The 19,319-nt window shown below is 40.7% G+C and overlaps 1 protein-coding gene across 2 annotated transcripts in view; it reads left to right on the top strand.

Moving 5' to 3' along the window:
* Positions 1 to 76: 76 nt before the first annotated feature.
* The window catches only part of POMT2 (protein O-mannosyltransferase 2), a 30,302-nt gene continuing 11,059 nt past the window's right edge, over positions 77 to 19,319 (top strand). The window contains exons 1-17 of one of the 2 annotated variants that reach the window (XM_015630662.2): positions 77 to 165; positions 808 to 892; positions 1,686 to 1,790; positions 2,015 to 2,123; positions 3,017 to 3,125; positions 4,539 to 4,698; positions 7,261 to 7,367; positions 8,294 to 8,376; positions 9,428 to 9,537; positions 11,504 to 11,570; positions 12,376 to 12,448; positions 13,959 to 14,037; positions 14,789 to 14,940; positions 16,574 to 16,665; positions 17,735 to 17,811; positions 18,940 to 19,011; positions 19,226 to 19,285. In XM_015630662.2, the coding sequence (XP_015486148.1) occupies positions 833 to 892; positions 1,686 to 1,790; positions 2,015 to 2,123; positions 3,017 to 3,125; positions 4,539 to 4,698; positions 7,261 to 7,367; positions 8,294 to 8,376; positions 9,428 to 9,537; positions 11,504 to 11,570; positions 12,376 to 12,448; positions 13,959 to 14,037; positions 14,789 to 14,940; positions 16,574 to 16,665; positions 17,735 to 17,811; positions 18,940 to 19,011; positions 19,226 to 19,285 (1,515 nt within the window). In that variant the 5' untranslated portion in view covers positions 77 to 165; positions 808 to 832. The remainder of the gene's footprint in view (positions 166 to 807; positions 893 to 1,685; positions 1,791 to 2,014; positions 2,124 to 3,016; positions 3,126 to 4,538; positions 4,699 to 7,260; positions 7,368 to 8,293; positions 8,377 to 9,427; positions 9,538 to 11,503; positions 11,571 to 12,375; positions 12,449 to 13,958; positions 14,038 to 14,788; positions 14,941 to 16,573; positions 16,666 to 17,734; positions 17,812 to 18,939; positions 19,012 to 19,225; positions 19,286 to 19,319) is intronic. The other variant, XR_004497953.1, reaches the window with a different exon arrangement.

Genomic DNA, 19,319 nt, shown 5'->3' with positions numbered 1-19,319 from the left:
GTGCCCGCGGATGCCTCCGCGCCAGCGGGAGCCCCGCCGGGGGCCGGGGGGGCCGGCGCGTCCCGCCGCCCCGCCCGCCGCCACCCGCCCGGCCGCGCTGGCCCTCGTCACCCTGCTCAGCTTCGCCTCCCGCTTCCACCGCCTGCGGGAGCCGCCGCACGTATGGTACGGGCCGGGGCGGGGCGTGCGCCCCTCCGGCCGGGCGCTGCCCGGGGTACGGGTGGGTGCGTGTCCGCCTCCTCCCGGACACCGCGGCCGGGACTGCGCCCTGGCTCCCGGCCCGCGCCCCCTCCCCGCCCGGCCTTGCCCGGCGTAGGATGGATCCCTGTTTATGGCCGGCCGGTGGACGGGACACGGCAGTGAGGGCCACGAGGATGTGCTGCGCTCTCAGGCCAGCCCGGCCTGGCCCCTGCGCCCTCCCCGCTGCTCTCGGGACGTGCTGCAGGGAGGGCTCTGCGTCCCGGGGAGCCGGTTTCGGGGATCTCTGTGCAGCAGGCCGACTTTTTAATCTTGCTAAGGCAATTTGGAATCAAAAGGGCAAACCAGAGGTTTTAGAGGTTTTAGAGTGATAATACCAAACTGTTTAAAAAAGCACCTTTCCTACAATGGCAGTGCTCTATGATTTCCCACTGAGTCTAACGCATTGTCTCATATGGAATGCTATGCTCATATGGTAGTAGCCCTCTATACTATAAAAAGCATAAGTAAAAAGACCTTCCTGGATTTTTATTTTTTTTTCTTCTTAACTCTCTTCAGTATTGTAGCAGATTGGTTATGATTTGTGTTTTGTTGGTCTGTTTTTTCCAGTTGGGATGAAACTCATTTTGGGAAGATGGGAAGTTACTACATTAATCGGACCTTCTTCTTTGATGTCCATCCCCCTTTGGGGAAGGTAAACTGCTTTTCTGTTACATGTTTCAGAAGCCACAGGAGTGGGTCAGTTAAAGTCTGCCTCTGCCTTCTGGCCAAAGGATGTGGTGAACAACAAAGTCCTTCCTAACTGTTGTTGACATCACGGCAGTTTGCATTCTGTGTCGAGAACCTCAACTTGCAGCTTACTGCCTTCACAAAAAATGCTTCAAAAATAAGAAAAGCAAACAGTATTGCATGTTGAGTTTTTGAAAGGCTTGACATGAAAAAATCAATGTGACCATTGGAGAGCATATGTAGTAGAAACCTGTATTTTTAAGGAAGGAAACAGTTCCTGATAACTTAGGAGAGAATGAGATGCCTGCCACAAATGACCCTGAGAACACTGATTTCCTGTTCTGTAAATGAACTTGTTTTAGCAACAGTGTGCTAAAACTGGTATAGTGTGGATGAAGGTGCATCCTCCTGCCTTGTCAAGGTTATCTTCCTTTCAGACTGACTCTTCTGAAATTAAAGGGATAGTGACCTATGGGAGACTACAGAATTCTCTCTGCTCTATCCCACACCTGATATTTTTCTTGACCTTGCAGTCATCCTTATAGTCTGTTGCAAAAATAATTCTGATTTTGCCTTTAGGCAAAGGGCAGTTTGTATGTATATGATTTCTGTAAATAAACTCTTCTTTGGATGATGTGTCTGAATTACTTGTCCTCTGGATCAATGTGGCTTCTGTAAAAACCTTACCTGCTGCTAGCCTGGGTACTTTTTCCTCCAGTGTGATTTTTCTGACCAGTTTTTTCACCATTTCTCTTCAGATGCTGATTGGACTTGCTGGCTACCTTAGTGGATATGATGGTACATTTCCTTTCCAAAAGCCAGGGGATCGATACGAGCAGCATAACTACATAGGGATGAGAGGGGTAAGGCTCTGCAGGCTAGTGTCAAGATGGTTTGCTTTCCTGTGCCGTTCAATACAGGGTGTTACATCTTTAGAACAACTCTCCCTGATCAGATCAGAGATATGTTTGGGAGGGGAGGGGAGAGGAGGGGAGGTGAGGGAAAAGGAAAGGGGAAACGGGAACAGGTGTGAGCTCTTGTCCACTGTGGGTGGGATTATAACTTCTCCCATGATCTTTTCCTGCAGTTTTGTGCATTTCTTGGCTCCTGCCTGGTTCCCTTTGCCTACCTCACAGTGTTGGAACTGTCAAAGTCACTGCCAGCAGCCTTACTCACGGCTTTCATCCTTATTTTTGGTAGGTGTTCCTGCTACAGCAAACTTGAGTATCTTAATTGTTCAGATAATTTAATTTCTGGATTACCATGTGTTACCTAACCAGAGAATATTTGGGTTAGCGAGAGACTTTCACAAAAGCAAAGTAATTCCACATTTTTTTATATAAGTATGTATGAAGCTTTTTTATTGGTGGTCCCCTTAAGAATTTTACAGTCTTGTTTAGTTCATAGGTATTTCTGTTACTTACATAACCACAGTATTGGATTAGACTGCACCTTAATTTTAAAATTTTTTATAAGGCAGATGGTCAGGAATGATTTTGCCCACTAGTGAAATATTGGGGTTTTCCATGTGAATTATATGAATTACAGAGATGTTTAACAGGCTCTGCATTACTTTAGAAGAATTCACAATAAGAAATTAATAAAATCTGTTGTTGAATTGAGCCAAGTGGAGAAATTAACCTTGCAGATGGAGTTACCAAAATAGGAGTTTTTTAGAGGACACACAGGTATTGAGAAATGGAGACTTAAAGTATCAAAGCCATATTCATTATTTATAGGTACAGTCTGAAAGATGATTTCTCCTCTGGCATCCTCTGGGACCATGGTGGTACCTTAGGTAGATCATTGCTGGCTGTAATCCTCTCCATCTGAATATGTTACCAGTACTTTGCAAATGGTGTTTCACAGATTTCACTGCTTCTTTTTTTTTTTTTTTTAAATATTTATTTTTATTTTTGGTTTTTTTTTTTTTGTTATCCATGTAGGAGATGAAATGCTGTAATCTCCTGTTTCTAAAATTTCCTGTCTTCTTCTTGTTTTGACTACACTGAGGAAACCAAATTCTTACAATCTTAGATGCACTTTGGAACTGCAAGTTTTTCTGACATTGCTGTGTATCTCTTTGCAGATACAGGCTGTATTACATTGTCCCAATATATTCTGCTGGATCCCATTCTGATGTTCTTTCTCATGGCAGCTGTTCTGAGTATGGTGAAATGTAACAGCTGTGCAGACAGGTAAGATAAGGATGATAATTTTGTTAAACTATAGGTATTTAATTTTCACACAGTTAAAGTAATGTCTGCCACTGGTGATGTGTGAATAGTTGAATTGAGATTATTTCAGGAAATTTGAAGGTGAAAATATCTGTTGATAGCGGAGAGAAATTTTTAGATTTTAGAGGTGAGGGTTTGTGTAGTTAGGGAGAAAGTATTGTGACTGGAGTACACTAATTTACCTGTGACTGTCAGGTAAATTGGTGTACTCCAGTCACAATACTTTCTGTTGACTTTATACTGACTATAAAAATCCTGCTGTAATTTGTTTGATTTAGAGAAATGGCCACAAAAACTTAGAAGGAAATATAGCTGGTATAATTCTGAATAAAGTAGTCAGGTTGCTATGGATATTTGCTATAGACCCATCCAGAGAGGGTGGTGGTTCAGAGGTGCTGGGATATGTCAGAAGCCTTTGTGGCTGGGCTGCACAGAGTAGTTTCCTTGAAATGCATCCCGAATTCAAAGACATAAAAAGTTGGAATTCTGTGTTATTTATTTCATGAAACATTCAAGAACTGATTGTATCAATCTTAGTGTGTCTACTGTTCATGTGGCTGAAATGCTGCCTGCAGCATCATGTACAGCTATCCAAGGCCATCCTTATCTACAGCTCATTCCCCAGGGAATGCAAGCACTAAATTACAGGGCAGTGCTTGATCAGCTCTGTGTGCTTTGACCTGAATTTATTTTTCATATCTTGGAACTAATCATTTTGTCAAAGTAGTTGATACTCTGAAAATTAAAAGCCAACTCTAGCTATCGTGTTGCTTAGCAGGTCATGGCGATTTTGTCTAGTTGAAATAAAAGTGTCAAGGCATTAGGAATCAGAAGGAAAAAGGTTTTAAATTCTGCTGTCATTTTTTCTGATCTCTCTGCTGTGGTCCATTTTATGTCAGTTTATAATTTGTTTGCTTTTTGCTGCAGCATTTGTTTGTGTTTTGGATAGATGTTTTCCTCTAAGGCTTTCTTGCTTTAGTAAGGGTGGCTCGTCTTTGCCTCTTGTTCTTCCCCATGTCCCTAAATTTCTGAGAGAAGTAAGTTTGCACTTTCTGGAGCAAAATTCTTGTTTCTGTTCTCAGAGCTTCTGTGTAGTTCTTCACACTAGTATTTTAGCTTATACCTGATGTCTGTGTTCCCATCCTTGAATGGGAGATCTGGGGTATCAAGGCTTCACAAGCCTGTATCTGAAATCAGCATCCTTGCATGATTCTAAACTAAATGCAGAACTTATTTTTCGTCTTCTTATGGGTTCCTGAGAAGACAGACTATAATTTTGTGGGGCAATTTATTTGTTATTTATTTTTGTGATAGCAGGATGCCCATTCATGTAGCCATCATTTTATTTACTGACTTGCTCTGCTGGTCCTGCAGGCCATTTTCTGCCTCCTGGTGGCTCTGGCTGAGTCTGACTGGTGTGAGCCTTGCTGGAGCAATGGGGGTAAAATTTGTTGGCCTTTTTGTAGTCCTCTTGGTTGGCCTGAACACAATCTATGACCTATGGGACTTGCTGGGGAACCTCAGCCTGTCACTGGTGAGTTTCAAAGGCTTTTCTTCACTTTAAGGTTTTTTTTGTTTTGTTTGCTTTGTAATTGTCCTAGTCTTTGACAACCCTTCAAGTACCCAAACTGAGATACTCTGTCTGCAGCAAAGAGGGGCATCTGATGTGGGTGATGAAAAATGGAGATTAAGGTTATAATGAAAAAATTATTGCTAGACTTTTGAAAAAAAACCCACACTTATATTAGGAGTGCCTAATAATATACACAGCAGAAAGATTGTTACTTCTTCCTGAGAGAAACTGTTACCATTCCAGTTGGCTAAATTTTGTGTCTAAGCTAAAAATGCTCATTGTGAGCAGCTTTACAGTGGCCCTAAGCAAGATGCTGTCCAGCAGTGTCACCTGACCTTCCAAGGAATATGTGCTAGCTGGCAGACAGGCATGTTTGCAGCACTTAGTTTGCATAAGCAGCGTGAGGTCAGGCCCTTCTTGGTGAGAGTAAGGGGGCAGAGGCTGCATTGCTGGAGCATCACAAGTCATAGAAATGCTCTGCAGCCTGCACTATCCATAGCCAGTTTAGAGGATGAAGGCAGCCACAGTCTACTTGATTTCACACACATTTAGTTCTTTTAAGCCCTAAAAAAATTGCTAGTGGGTTTGAGTGTCCTGGTCAAATGTATTGCATTTTATATTTGAGAAGCATGAAATCTGCTATTTGGAGAAACATCTTGATGTACCATTTGCTGTCTTGCAACCAGCAGGAAGACAAATTCTTCAGACATATCTTTTAAAAGGTGTTCAGTTCTCCTCTTGTCTCTTTTGAAGCTTGAAAATTCTATTTCTTTCACTTACTGTTTTTGTCTCGTTTGTCTTATAAACAGTAGGGACATGGGGGGACTTTTTCTATTCCTCCTGTGTGATTTGTTTTCTTTGATTAATGTGAATCAATATGGGCTGCTAAGATTCAATGTTCCAACTCCAGAGAAATACTTCTTGAGTAATGTCAGTTAATTGCATTTGAAATAGAACAAATCCATCATGTCTATGCTTTCTGCCAGCAGACAGCTGCACAGTGATTTCATTTGTGCTGCTGGCAGCAAAGGCAGCAAAGCCCTGGGTGTTAGAATATGGAAAGAAATTTACTCCAAAAGATAGATGCTTTCTGAGTAGCTATTTGGCAACTGTGGTGCTTGAGGAGAGGGGAAAAAAAAGGTGAGGATTAATCTCCTGAAAGCCTGAATAACTTGCCTCTGCTTTTGTTAGGAAGCTACTCATGATTATTTACATGCAATTTTTTGGGGACTAACTTGATTTCTAGAATTTTCAGCTTGTGTTGGTCCATTGTTCTGGTTTGTTCACTGGTGTCTTTCTTTTTTTTTTACTTTGCATTGAATTCCTTAGTTAAAGAAAACCATTTCATGAAAATTGACACATATTGAGGCCTTTTTAAGTGGGGAACTGAAGGTTAGTTCATGTGCCTCTCCACTGCCTGTATTTGGTTATGTACTATCAATCAAGCATTTTCTTAAGTGTACAGTGCTTATTACGTGTTCTGCTGAAGTACTTGAACTAAACTCTTTCCTTTGTTGACTTGAGTGAGTTTTGCAAGGTATTCAGCTTTTTCCATTCCTTCTAAATTAATTGGTTCTGGCGCTATGGGATGGAGAATGATTAGCTTAATGATTATATGGTAAGTATCATGTTAAAAAATATGGAGAATAGCAATTGCATCTACTTTCATCCACTTTGAAGTTAGTGTGGGCATTTTGCAAAGTTTTTGCTATTTATTTTTTTTCTCCTTCCACAGCTATTTATTATCCCCCCTCTATTTCACATTATTTACTCTACTAACAGCTGTGTCAGTAGAATGTGAAAATGTAATAGCTTCTTTGGCATCTGTTTGCAAAACATGTTTTCAATTGGTTGAAATAAAATATTTTGCTTTCATTTTGGGACATCTGAAGAACAGGTTTTGCTGCTGACTTCTGTAACTAGTTCTGAGCAGCACTAGAAGTTGTAGTGTGAGAGCATCCTTGCTAAGCAAGGTAATTTTGTAAGTGAAGCATATCTAGATCCCCAAGATGTCCTGGTTCATTCACATTTGCATAGACTTATTGGGGGAACAAATTTCCATTTTCCCTTTTGCTTAGCTTAGTAGTAGTAGTACTTAATAGTAGTTACTGTTTTGGAAACCATCTCTTTGATGGGATTTTGGGTCAAGATGTATACCACTGATAAACAAGTTAAGGTCCTTGCTCTCCAAGTATTTTCAAGGGGGGCTGCCCAACCAACCTTCTTTGCCAAAGTTAGAAATGCTCAACACTTTGGAGTGCTAAACTCTCCTACTGCCTGTTTTTGTCTCTTTTCCTATGACCCTAAAATTTTGAGGTACCATAGCTCCAGCTTTTGGAGATACACAGCAAGGTCTGCCTCAGCTTTTACCTCACTCTGGGCCTTTCTGAGGTAATTCTACAGCCTGGTGAGCTTTCTCTCACAGCAAGCTCGAGCTATAGGACTGCTGCTTAGAATCTGCTGAAATAAGGAAAGGAGTGAAGTTGTTCCTGCACTGTTTGATGGAGATTGTGTTTGTTGCAGGTCATGTTTGGGAAGCATTTACTGGCTCGTGTACTCTGCCTCATCGTGCTCCCACTTGCCCTCTACACGGCTATCTTTGCTGTTCATTTTGCAGTGTTAAATAGAAGGTATTTCACAATGTTTTCTCCAGCAGCATTACTTGTCTTTGCTTTGAACTAAGGCTACTGGTTATATAGTACTCCACTTTCAGTGTCAGAAGCACAGCCACAAGCCGTGTCTTTGTTTAATTCCCTTCCCCAACTCTCTGGCCAAGCTGGCAGTGAAATTGAATTTGAGCTTGAGACTTTCTGAAATGCCAAGCAAGTAACCTAACCAAACTTCCTATCTCATTTTTTCCTCTTCTCTTTCTGGGACCTGAAAATGTCTCAACTCCATTCTTTGTCTTTTTATAATTTTTTTTTTTTTAAAAAAAAAAGGCATTGCATTCCTGAAAAATGGTTGTGATTAAAAAGAGTCTTAGTGTGCCTGAAGGGAGGGCTCTTTCCTGAGTGCTTGCAACCAAGGGATGCTTTTTACAAGGAAAGAGCTAGTAAAATGGCCAAGTAATGTGTTCCATATGCCAGCATTAAAAAATGGGGAGAATAAGAATTTCACTGTAGAAAAAGAATAGAAAAAGAAATCTGTTATTTTTCAGTTAAAGTTGACTGATCTTACCACTAACCTCTTAGCAGAAGTAAGACTACAGGTACCACAGAGAAAGGCTTTGTTATATCTGTCCTGACAGTGGGTCAGTTTATTTGTTGTAAGAACACCTGCAAAGACAGTTCTGATGCTTTGTGCAGTGCCAGCATGTACATTTTTGTGACCTCAAGCCCTTGCAGCCCTGGACAATTTTCTGCAAGACTGTCTCTGTCTGCTGTGATTCACAACATTAGAGAACTGTGCCTCTTAAGGGAACTGCACCCGCTTTTCTTCAGATTCCCAGTCTGGTTTTATAGTTTTTCTTCTGTAAAAACAATGGTAATTCATGACAGAGGTTTGTGTGCTGTTTAGTGAGACTTTGAATTGTCATATTCTTTGCTCTCTTTTGTAGTGGTCCTGGGGATGGTTTCTTCAGTTCAGCATTTCAATCCCAGCTGATTGGGAACAATCTTCATAATGTCTCTGTGCCAGAGCGTGAGTGTCCAAATGAATAAAGCACTCTGAATGTTGTCAGTGTACATGAGAACTTTAATAAAAACAGTGTCCTTGTGACTCAGTGAAGGGCAGTGTGAATTATGCCTTCCATGGTCAAGGCCAGATCTTCCTCTGTGCAGTTTTATGTATTGACAGAAAGAAAAAGGCTGAAAATAGCACCATGTTCAGTGCATGGTCACTAGCTGTTTCATCATTTTCCATCTAGAGGGAAAGATGCCATTTTGAGGGGTTTGACTTGTGTGCATGCATCTTATCATTCTTTGGTTCTATATTGCTTGATACAACAAAAAGATGTTTTTCATGTTCACCTTAGATTTGTAGATGTTCAGATGTGGGATTTGTTTCCTAAATATGTGTAAATGGAAACTATCAACTTTTGTGACAGTGTGCCACTGGTCCAGCTGTGTTGTACTCAGAATGCATCTGAATTTAGCAAAAAGAAGTCTCTGTGGTTGTTCCCTAATCCTCAGGTTGGCTAGGGACTACTGAGGCTTTAAAATGGTTTAGCTTTCTGATTACTTCAGCTTTTTTCTGGCTGCTCCCTGCTCCAGAGCTGTCACTGGAGGAGCATCAGGTCTGTTCTCCAAGACTGAGTTTTCCCACTTGCACTGGGGGGTTAGGAAGGAGGATGTCTTGAGCCAGTGTATCAGCTCTGCTATCCAGTAGCTGAGCTTGCCTCCCTTCCCTCTTGTATTGCGGTAGGGGTCAGCAGTATTTTGACTCTATACTCTTAGGGAAAGCTATCTCAAAAGTCTCATTATGAAATTGAACACAAAGGAACGCCTTACCACGTCTGTTTATGTTAAAACTTAGTGGGAGAGTTTTAAGCGTTTCAGCCAAATGTTATATAACAGTTTCACTGCTTAGGGATGGGAGATAAGTTTGCAATGAGCACTGTGGAGTAATGTGTCAAACAGGAAAAAAACTTCCATCAAAAACAATGGGGAATGCATGCCTAATCAAGCACTGTAGACTAGCTGGGGGAGATACAGGAGATGCCTGACATCTTTTTTCCTCCTTTCTCACGCAGATTTGGCATATGGGTCTGTGGTGACGATGAAGAACCTTCGGATGGCAGGGGGATACCTTCACTCCCACTGGCACCTCTATCCTGAGGGCATTGGGGCTCGCCAGCAGCAGGTTGGTGTGCTGTGGTAGTACTGCCTGTGACTACAGCCACTGACTTACTCTTTTTGCATTTAGCATTAGGGGCCAAACTGCTGGGAGCTACATGTTTACTCAGCATCTGTTATCCTCAGTGCCACAGCTATGCACTTGGCTTGGAGCTCTGACTAAAAAGGAGGCTTGAAGAGAGCCTACCACACTGCATCAGAGAGGTGACTTACAGTAACAAGGCTTTTCAAGACTGCTGTCCATAAGTGGAATCCAAGAGGACTTCAGAATAGTCTTCCATAATGAAAGTTACCTCATGGAAGGCTGTAAAACTCTGTTTAAAACAAATACATTATCTTAAAACTTTAGTGGCTGTATATTAAAAAAAGGGAATAGAACTGCTGTATATTATTTTTACTCCAGCCACTGGCCTCTATGACCTTACTTGAATCCCTCTCCTTTGTACCTTTTTTCCTTCATCTGTCACCAAAGAGTTTGTAGTGCTTTGCTCATTAAATTAGATACTGTACATTTGTAAGCTAATGTAGCCATATGGAAACCATCTGAACTAAGGGCTTCTCATTAAATGATTAAGCAATAAGTGAAAGTAGAAATCAGAAATCGTGTAACTATCTCTAATTAAGAAGTACAAACATTAAGTGGAATTCTTAATTTTTGTTCATCATCATCAAGCTTCACAAATCATTGCCGCTTCTGCACTTCTACCAAGATGCATTCTGCAGTTTGATTATTGGTGTCTAAAAATTGTTCTGAGATCCTTGAAAGAAAGTTGCCAGAGAAACACAAGTGTTTGGTTTTTAACTCCCTGCTGTCTCTATGGCTAGGAGGAAGTTTTCAGAAGTAAAAACTTTGTCTTGATCTTTTTTTCCTGCTGCTTGTCACAATCAGAATTTCTAATACTCTAGCATGACATTAATGTTTATTACTGTGTATGGAAATGCCATGCTAAACTGCTTTAAGCATAGGCAAAATTAGAGTGCAGATCATGCTTTATGACACTAAAAGCAGGGAAAGGCAATTTGGAGAGGACACTAATGGGAGTTCCTTGTGGAAAGTGGGAAGGGGTGGAGATTTCCTCCCTGTGCTCCCTGCCCTGGTGGTAGGACAACAGTAGGTTTCTAGGGTAGTTTCAGGGCTCTGGAGAGGGGAAGGGAATGAAGAACTTAGAGAAGATTTAGAGAGGAAAAAGTGATCTCTCTGCTTCCATTTTCCCCTCCTCTCCTGATGGCTTGACCTCAAGGTATGAGGGTCTACCTCCAGCTCTCCCTTCCCCATCGTCACACAGTCCTCCGTGAGGCACAGGTGGGGCACTGGGCTAGGGTTCTGCAGAGCAGGGCTTGCTGCTCTGTAAGGGGAAGGTGGGCAGAGGGAGTACAGTTCCACGTGCTCTGGGGAGTAGCAGCCTGGATTAAGATGGTCTTTGTGTCCATGGCAGCAGTAGATGCTCTCTGTGAGGCTGAGCAGGCTGGCAAGGGTTAGCTGTCTACCATGTGTGGCTGTAATGGGTGATTCCTGGATCCTTACCTTGCCTGGATCTTTTGGCAGATACTATGGATGTCACAGTCAGCCTGTTGTCATAAATCTCAACTGTCTGTAAAGCCAGTGCAGCTTCTTATCTCCTGGTTCAGATAGTGGTCAGAGATTATTCAAGAGTTCTAGTTTGGATATCCTGTTGTTGTAGAAGGAGCTTCTGAAACAGGGTGAGAGGAGGTCAGACTGTGTTTGGAGGCTGTTGGTGCATGTGAACTGCCACAAAGTGCTTCTGAGTACAGGCTATACACTAGGTAAGAGGTGTCATCTAGGTTAAGGAGCAGCCCTTAACAGGTTTCCTGGAGGGCACTGTCATAAAGGTAATCCCAGGATTTCTGTGTGGTTGGTTTATTCATCTGGGGCTTTGATTTGCTGTTGGATGTGTGACTGCTATCAACAGCCTTTTTCTTGTTAAGTAAAATAATTAATCCTGTCATTTCAGGTCACTGCCTACTTACATAAAGACTTGAATAACCTGTGGATCATAAAGAAACATGATTCAGATACAGGTAACAAATACAAGTAAAGTGCCTTTTATAACTGCTGCTTCTGTTTTTCACATAAATATTCTGAGTTCTCTCCAGTGTGGAGCATCCTTCATGGATATGAGGAGGAGAAGAAGAAGAAGAAGAAGAAGAGGAAGCTGTCTCCATCTTGATTTACACTGTGTGTGTCTACTGTGTTTTGGTTCCTCTCCAGATTGTACAGCTGAAGTAAATAAGCTTTTCTTAGCTGAAGGTTGCATTGACAATTTTTCAGCTGTGTAAGGCTGCAAATAACAGCAGAGAGGAAATTTGTCTGAACTGAGTTAATATTTTTTGCAATCTGTTATTGTGGCTATGAGTCTTGGGAAAGCTGGGTCCTGTTACGGTCTGGTACATTGTGTTTGACAGATTTTTGTGGATGATTGCTTGGGACAAGATAAGAGTACTGAATGTGATGATACACGGTTTGTACAGAAAGCTGTTGGTTTAGATTATGTTGTGTATGTAGCTGAGGCATGCTTGGTCTGGTAGTTTCTTTTTTTTAAATGCTGCATGTGTTTATAAAAATTAGCAAGAACTGTCTAAACAGCAAAATATGTAAATATAGATACATAAGAAAAACTATAGTCAGTGTTGCAAGAGTCTTTTATAGTTCACATTCTTTGGAGTTGCTCTTAGGGTTAAGAGTCTAGAATAAGGTTTTACCCAGGTTTAGGGGTAATATAACTTTGCTTTATTATCTGCTTGAGGCATGAGCATCAGCAAGAAACTTTCTAAAGGCCTGGTAAGTTTGTCAGTGCACTGATATGATTAGTTTGTCTTTCTTCAGCAGATCTGTCTGACCCCTCAAGCCCTGTGGAGTTTGTGAGGCACGGAGATATTATTCGTCTGGAACATAAAGAGTAAGGATGATTTCTGGGATTCAAAGAGATTGTGTAATTAAATAGAGTTGATGGGAGACTTGTCCTGCTAAGAGACTGTGGTTAGACGAGCACAAGCAGGCTGTGTGACAGAGGTATCTGTATATCTGAGTTGTGACAGAGGTATCTGTATATCTGAGTTTCCAGTGTGAGGTTTGTAGGTTTTTTCTTCTATGGTTTATGTTTTGAAAAGTGCCTATTAAATGAGAAACTTTTAAGACAACCACAGAACTTTATTAGAACTACCCACATAAGCAGCAGGGAGATTTGTTCAGTTGTGTGAAGTGCAGTAATCAGAGTAACTCTTCCAGAGAAGCAGTTTCAAAACCCGCATTCTGTTGCCTGTCTCCATGATGAATTTTCTAGACAAATAGAATATAGGGGTTTTTTGTCAGTGTACTGCAAGTATCCTGTTCCTATGTTCATAGGCAGTATCCACCCACTGAAGTTCTCAACAGCACTGAGATCATAGAAGTTAAACACTTGGAATGAGAATGGAAGCTGATCCCTTCCCTTTCTGCAGGGAATACCTAAGTGGAAGCAGGGGAACCATAGTGACTTGATATTTAGTCTTTGTCTCATCTAATGTCAGTGTGCCAAAATGCTCTGTGCTTTCACAGCTTTGATTTCTCAACAGAACCTCTAAACTTGTGAGCCAGGAAATCATATTGTATTGCATTCAGTATAACGTATGCACAAATCATTGTTTAGATTTCCAAAATAATTATAAGACTTATTTTTTTAAACTTTTTATTTGGGAGTTTACTATCAAATATATGGTAACAAGGATGATAAAATCTTGATTAGGCAAAATGGGCTAAGTCCTGATGAGGTCTCTGTCCTGGGAGTGAATTGGCAGTGCTGGGGAAGGATCTGGCGTGTGGCGTGTCCTGCGGCACAGCGGTGTCCCTGCCGATGTGGCCGGGTGGCAGCAGTGTGCTGCTGTCCCAGCACTTTTGGCAAGGACTGACAGTCTGTGGCCATGTTTCTCTGGTTCCCTCAGTTGGCAGACCCTGCCAGAGTGGGAGGCTCTTTGTCTGCACTGTGCTGGTGCTAAATGGTGGCTACTGATTTCCCCTTAAGTGGTACAGACTTTCTCCGCGAAAACAAAACTGGTAATCACAAAAGGCTGGGATCTTGCTTTTCTTCTTACACGACAGGTCTCTTTGTCACACTTTTAATTAAAAAAAACAAACCAGAGCAAACAGAAACAAATCTCTTTTCCTTTTAGAGGTGGAAGATTGTAGTTTGAGGGTTGGGTTTATTCATGCTGTCATCTTTTTCTGTCACTACCCAGTGGCGTAAGTTCAGAGTCACATGCTGGGAAGTGACAGTTTCACTCCATGTCTCCCATCCCGTTAAGGCTGCATCCTGCTGTGCCCTCAGCTGGAATTCAGTGGTTAGAGTACTGGCAGATCTCTGAATGGCTCAAACCAATGTTTTTATCACAAATTGACAAGGTTCAAAGGTTTGACTTTCAATTTCATTTCAGAACTTCTAGAAATCTGCACAGTCACCAGCATGAGGCTCCCCTGACAAGGAAGCATTTTCAGGTCACTGGCTATGGAATAGTAAGTGAAGGCAAGATAAAACAAAAGCTTCTTCTTTGGGAAGAGTTCATACCTTGGCAAGGGAATTCATTGTTGTTTTTTTTAGTTTGTTAGCTAGGATGATAGATGAACATCTGCCATCCTCAAGGAAAAAACTGATGTAGTATGAAATGCCTTATCTCATATTTAAGGTCTATTTAATGTGAACAGAGATTAAAAAATAATTTAAACTTTTACTGTCAGTCTTGGCAGCATTCAACTCCAGAAATGACAAACTGAGCAACCTTGAAGTTGCTCTGACAAGTATTATTTTATGTATTTGGCCTTGTCACATAGACAAGTGTTTTTTTAACAGAATGATGACAGAACTTTGAATCACAAAGATGAAATATGCTTTGAGGGATGAATTTCCAAATGCAAAAATATGTTGCCTAAACCCCTTTTATGAAGCAGCCAAGTTGCCCTGTTTATGCTGTAACTCTGAGCTACAGTCAAGAATGAATTGAAAGCAAACAAAATTAAGATTGGCAAGATAGAGATGTATTTGCGAGTGGTTGCTTATGTCTAGAATGATGTCTTCCTGATGGGGAATCTCTTCTGTGAAGTTTGAGTGAGGCTGGTCTGGGCTAGATTTTTAGCTTTGCACCCAATAGAGTTTCAGAATTTCCTATTTGCAGTGTTTCAGGTCTGTGTGTCTTCTTGTTTGGGCATTCTTTTGTTCTGCTTCTCTATTTTTATAATTCTTTTCTCCAATGCTATGTTTGCATGATAGAATGGAACAGGAGACTCCAATGATTTTTGGCGGATTGAAGTGGTAGGCAGAAAAACCGGGAAGCTCATCAAAGTCCTGCGGAGTCAGGTCCGGCTAACCCATGTGGCCACAGGGTGCATACTGGGATCTTCTGGAAAGACTCTGCCAAAATGGTAAATAGTTTGTAGTCCCTGTCCACCCCTGCGGGGCCTGGAGCTGACATGTTTCTGTACTCAGTGGTACTTTTAGCATAAGTAAGAATTAAGTTTCTTTCATTTTTTTAAAAGAATAAAAATACAGCTAACAGGTATTGAAAATATGACCAGAGGGGAAGATCTGGGTTGGGGTTATGCAGTCTGTTACAGTGAAGGTATACAGCTCTGAAAAATAATATCCCTTACTAAGAGATGCAAAAGTGGCATGGACATAGATCTTGTCATCTGGTAAGGCCAGGAGGGGATGACAGATGTATCATTTAATGTGTTATTTATCCTTGGGGTTTGCAGAAATCATTGGAAACTGGGGCAGTTCATGGTGTTCTGTACCATAATCTTCAAAATTACTTTCTATTGGTATTAATCTAGCTTGTGCTTAGAAGACCTTTGCCATTTTTGCATGCAGCATCTGAAGCAAGGCAGTGGTTACAAGCTGCTGTTCACAGGGGTGAATGTGTTTTATATGTCCTTGAATTATACATCTCCATCTTTCAAATGAGGTGTATGCAGAGACATCCAGGCTGATGCCAAGCAAGCTGCCCTGTCTGTAAAGCTGCACCATGTGGGATGCTGACACAGATCCTGAGGCAGGGGCTGTGCGCTCATGTTGCTGCTGTTTCCAGTGCTGACTTCCTTTCTGCTCCTCTAGGTTTCCCTTCACTGTGTTGTGGTAAAACCAACTTCTAAGGAATCCTGTGGATTCTGAATCACAGAGCAGACAACTGCCTGGCCAGGAGTACATGTGCCACTTAGATGTCACCATAAAACTGGGCTCATGGGTACATAATATGTTCAGTTAAAAAAAAAATCAATGTCCATCAAGAGCATTCAAAAAACGTTGTAAATTGGGATGTTTTTTTCCTCACTAAGAATTTATTATGTGAATGGAAATTACTGCCACAAAATATTGATGATAGTAACAGCTGAGGGGAAAGAATATTTGTTAACTGCAAATAAGGATGGTTAGAGTATATTGGGTTTTTATATTTTTTTATTTAGTGGGTAGTAATCACTATCCTTCAGAGAATTTAATAGTAATTATTTAATGAATTACTTAATTAGTGAGATTTACTAAGTGGTGATTGATAGAAATTTCCCTATAAATCTGTCATATTATTGCCAGATTTGATGCACTTTCTCCCAATGTCTTTGATGTCACCCACTAGACATAGGGTGACAGACTAAAGAACAATTATTAGTATCCTCTAAGGTAGTTGTTCTGTTTCTGTAATACAGTTCTTGTAGATATGGATTGAGTTAAATTGATGATGGTGATTTTCTTTGCAAGGACTATAAGGGTTGAATTAGAAGTAGTTTCTAGTTGGCAAAGTGCATAATTTCAAAAATCCCACATACCCACCTAGGGCTTTTTAAGTGAGAAAGTGAGAAATGTGATTCAACTATTCCATAGAGTTCCGATGTCAACTGCCTTGCAGATTGTTTTGGTTTCTACATGTTCTTATAGCACATAAGAATGCAACTGCTGAAGCATTATGGAGAAGTATAAAACTAAATGGGGAAAAACAAAACAAGAAATGAAAATATTGAGTGTTCCTGTGGGGTGGTGGTGAATTGTTCCGCTGATCCTCAGGGGCTGGGAACAAGTAGAAGTCACCTGCACACCTTACCTGAAGGAGACACCCAATTCCCTCTGGAACTTTGAAGATCATATTAACCCTAAATGTAAGTAACTGATTTCCTTTTCAATTGAGAGTGCATCTTGGCTTGCTGTTAAATGAAGGGATGAGCTATTAGATAGCAGTAACTGGCATTCTGTGTTTGAAATGTATGTGTTCTTTCTCAGCTGAAGTGCAAACTTGCTGAACCTGAGTATGTGCAGGGATGCAGAGCTCTTTTCTATTTCACTGTTTGTACTGGAAGTTGATGATAATGCTTGAAGTCTAGTGGAAGTATAAAGACTTTAATGCATTTTGAGATTTTAATGTGTAACACAAGTGTGAAGCACTCCAGTACAGGCTGTTACTTCTAACATTGTTTAATTGGGAATTGTTGTCATTGATATGAGTATGTTATATATATTTCAATGATTTTTTAAAAAAGCTTGGATCCAGTCTGTTCTGGTGTATTTTTTTCCTTCTTCTACTGGTGGTGTGCTAAATGATGACATTGTAGTACCATCAAGAAATGAGTAGTGTGTGACAGAGATCTAAGTTTGCCAGTAATGACAGATGGGCCCTGCAGCCTCATCCAGGAGTTACATATGTTTCACAGGCTCATCTGGCCTGGTTTGGTCAAGACAATTTTCATTCCATGAATTTCAGGTGACTGGGCTGAGTTCTGAGTTAATAAAATACTTACTGTTCTTCCTCCTGTGGGAGCAACTGTATGCAAACCAAAAAAGAGAAATTCTGGTCTGTTGATTTAGTAGAATTTTCTCTTCTGTTGTAATGTATTTTACATTCCCATACTTATAGACAACAGCCTGTGAAGAGTATGTCTCTCATTTCAGCCAGAAATAAAAATCTATTTATTTAATGGACTTTTATATACTTCTAGGGCTCCTGGAAGTAAAGGAGGAAATTTAGAAGTACAACAGTTGTAAAGTTCACTGGGGGATACTTTTGAGTGCAAGCCACTGTGTTAAGAGTATGAATGAATTGCACAGAGAATTAAAAGAGGTTCTGGAAGCAGATTTGTTGTAGGAGGAGAGAGTTTAGTTTATTATGAAAAAGGCAAATAAAAGTAAACCATACAAACTTCTAATCTATTTTTCTCTCTTTTTTTTTTAAAGTGCCCAATATCAGCCTGGATGTTTTGAAGCCTTCTTTTGCAGAAATTCTGTTAGAATCCCACATGGTTATGATCCGGGTAGGATATCATTGATTCCAGATTATCATTTCCTTCCTCCTCTCTCTTGCATTTCAAAAAGAAATAGCACTTTTTGAGAGATCTGGGTGATGGCTGCAAGCTAGGGCAGAATTTGCATGCCCAAGCAACCTACTTGAATTTATACTTAGAAAAAAGGATGGTCTTGGAGCTATATCTTCCAAGTCCATGTTTGGAATCCTTGGGCTTCGTGCCTGGCTCTGCTGTTGGTGTGATCTAGCTACAGCCTAGTTATGTAATGTTTTCCCTACCTTCCTGTAGGGCTTTAAAGGAAAATTAGTATTTGAGAGACAGGAGGATATTACTATGGTCGAAATCAGGAAAATCTGCTAAACAGACATTTAAAAAGCCAGTAAATGTTTGGATTGAAAATGGAAAACTTCTGATTTTTTCCAAGTTCATCAAGGAGCTGTGATTTCTGATTTCCTTTTAATCTCTGAATATATATATTTTTTTAAAAACGCAGATTTTATATTTGCAAGGTGGACTGTCCTTGCAGTCTTTTCTTTATACTCTTGGCCACAGCCCTTCTGCTTCCAGCTCCTCAGTCCTTCTTCTGAAGAATGAGAAGTTAATATTTTGAGAAAGAAGTCTATGGTTTTCTTTACTACTGTTTGCGAAGCTCTTCTCAGATTGTAGAGAAAAAAGTAGTCAAGCACATTATTGTTATTAAAGTGTTTGTAAAGTGTTTTTGTAAAGTGTTTCCATGGCAATCAGTGATAATGCTGTCTCAGGTAAGGAAGCACCTGCATGAGTTTCCATGGAAATAATCTTTGAGGCTTTTTTTTCATAGTGGAGGGAAACATGTCACAATACTCTCTTAATGAAAAAGGTCTTGCTTATGCAACGTGTATCCTCAGTGACAGGAAAGCCGGAGGAATGAGAAAATACTGCCTCTTTTGCTACCCAACCATTTTCACTTGCACAGTAGTATTAAAACATTCATAGTCCTAATAGTGACTGTTGTGGAAGATGATGTGTTTATGTAGCTCAAAAAAGAACTTTCACTCAGGAAGGGCATTGATGTGTGTTTGTGTAAACAGACATTTCTGGGCAGATATTGCAGCATAACTGCCTGCTTATTTAAATTTTATGTTGATGTATCTGTAGGGAAACAGCGGCCTCAAACCAAAGGACAATGAAGTTACATCCAAACCTTGGCACTGGCCCATCAACTACCAGGTATACTGATCAATCCATATTCCTTTCTGTTTTCAAGTGCTTTTGCAGTGCCTTTTGAAGCACAGCACCTTGTAATTGCATTGAAGACGTTGTCAGCTTTCTTTTGTAGCACCTGAGATGCATGGATGGGAATTTGTCTCACCTTAGACACTGTGCAAAATATAAACTGGATTGATGAATATCTGTTTTTCTCCCTTCTGATCTCTTTCCTCAGGGACTGCGTTTTTCTGGTGTCAATGAGACGGATTATCGGGTTTATTTGCTTGGAAACCCGGTAAGTTGGAGTGAGAGGTTCCAAGCCATTGTCT

This window comes from Parus major, chromosome 5 (genome assembly GCF_001522545.3).
Source record: "Parus major isolate Abel chromosome 5, Parus_major1.1, whole genome shotgun sequence".
Taxonomy (NCBI): Eukaryota; Metazoa; Chordata; class Aves; order Passeriformes; family Paridae; genus Parus; species Parus major.
The sequence above is the reverse complement of the archived record's forward strand: the minus strand, read 5'-3'. Positions and strand labels throughout refer to the sequence as shown.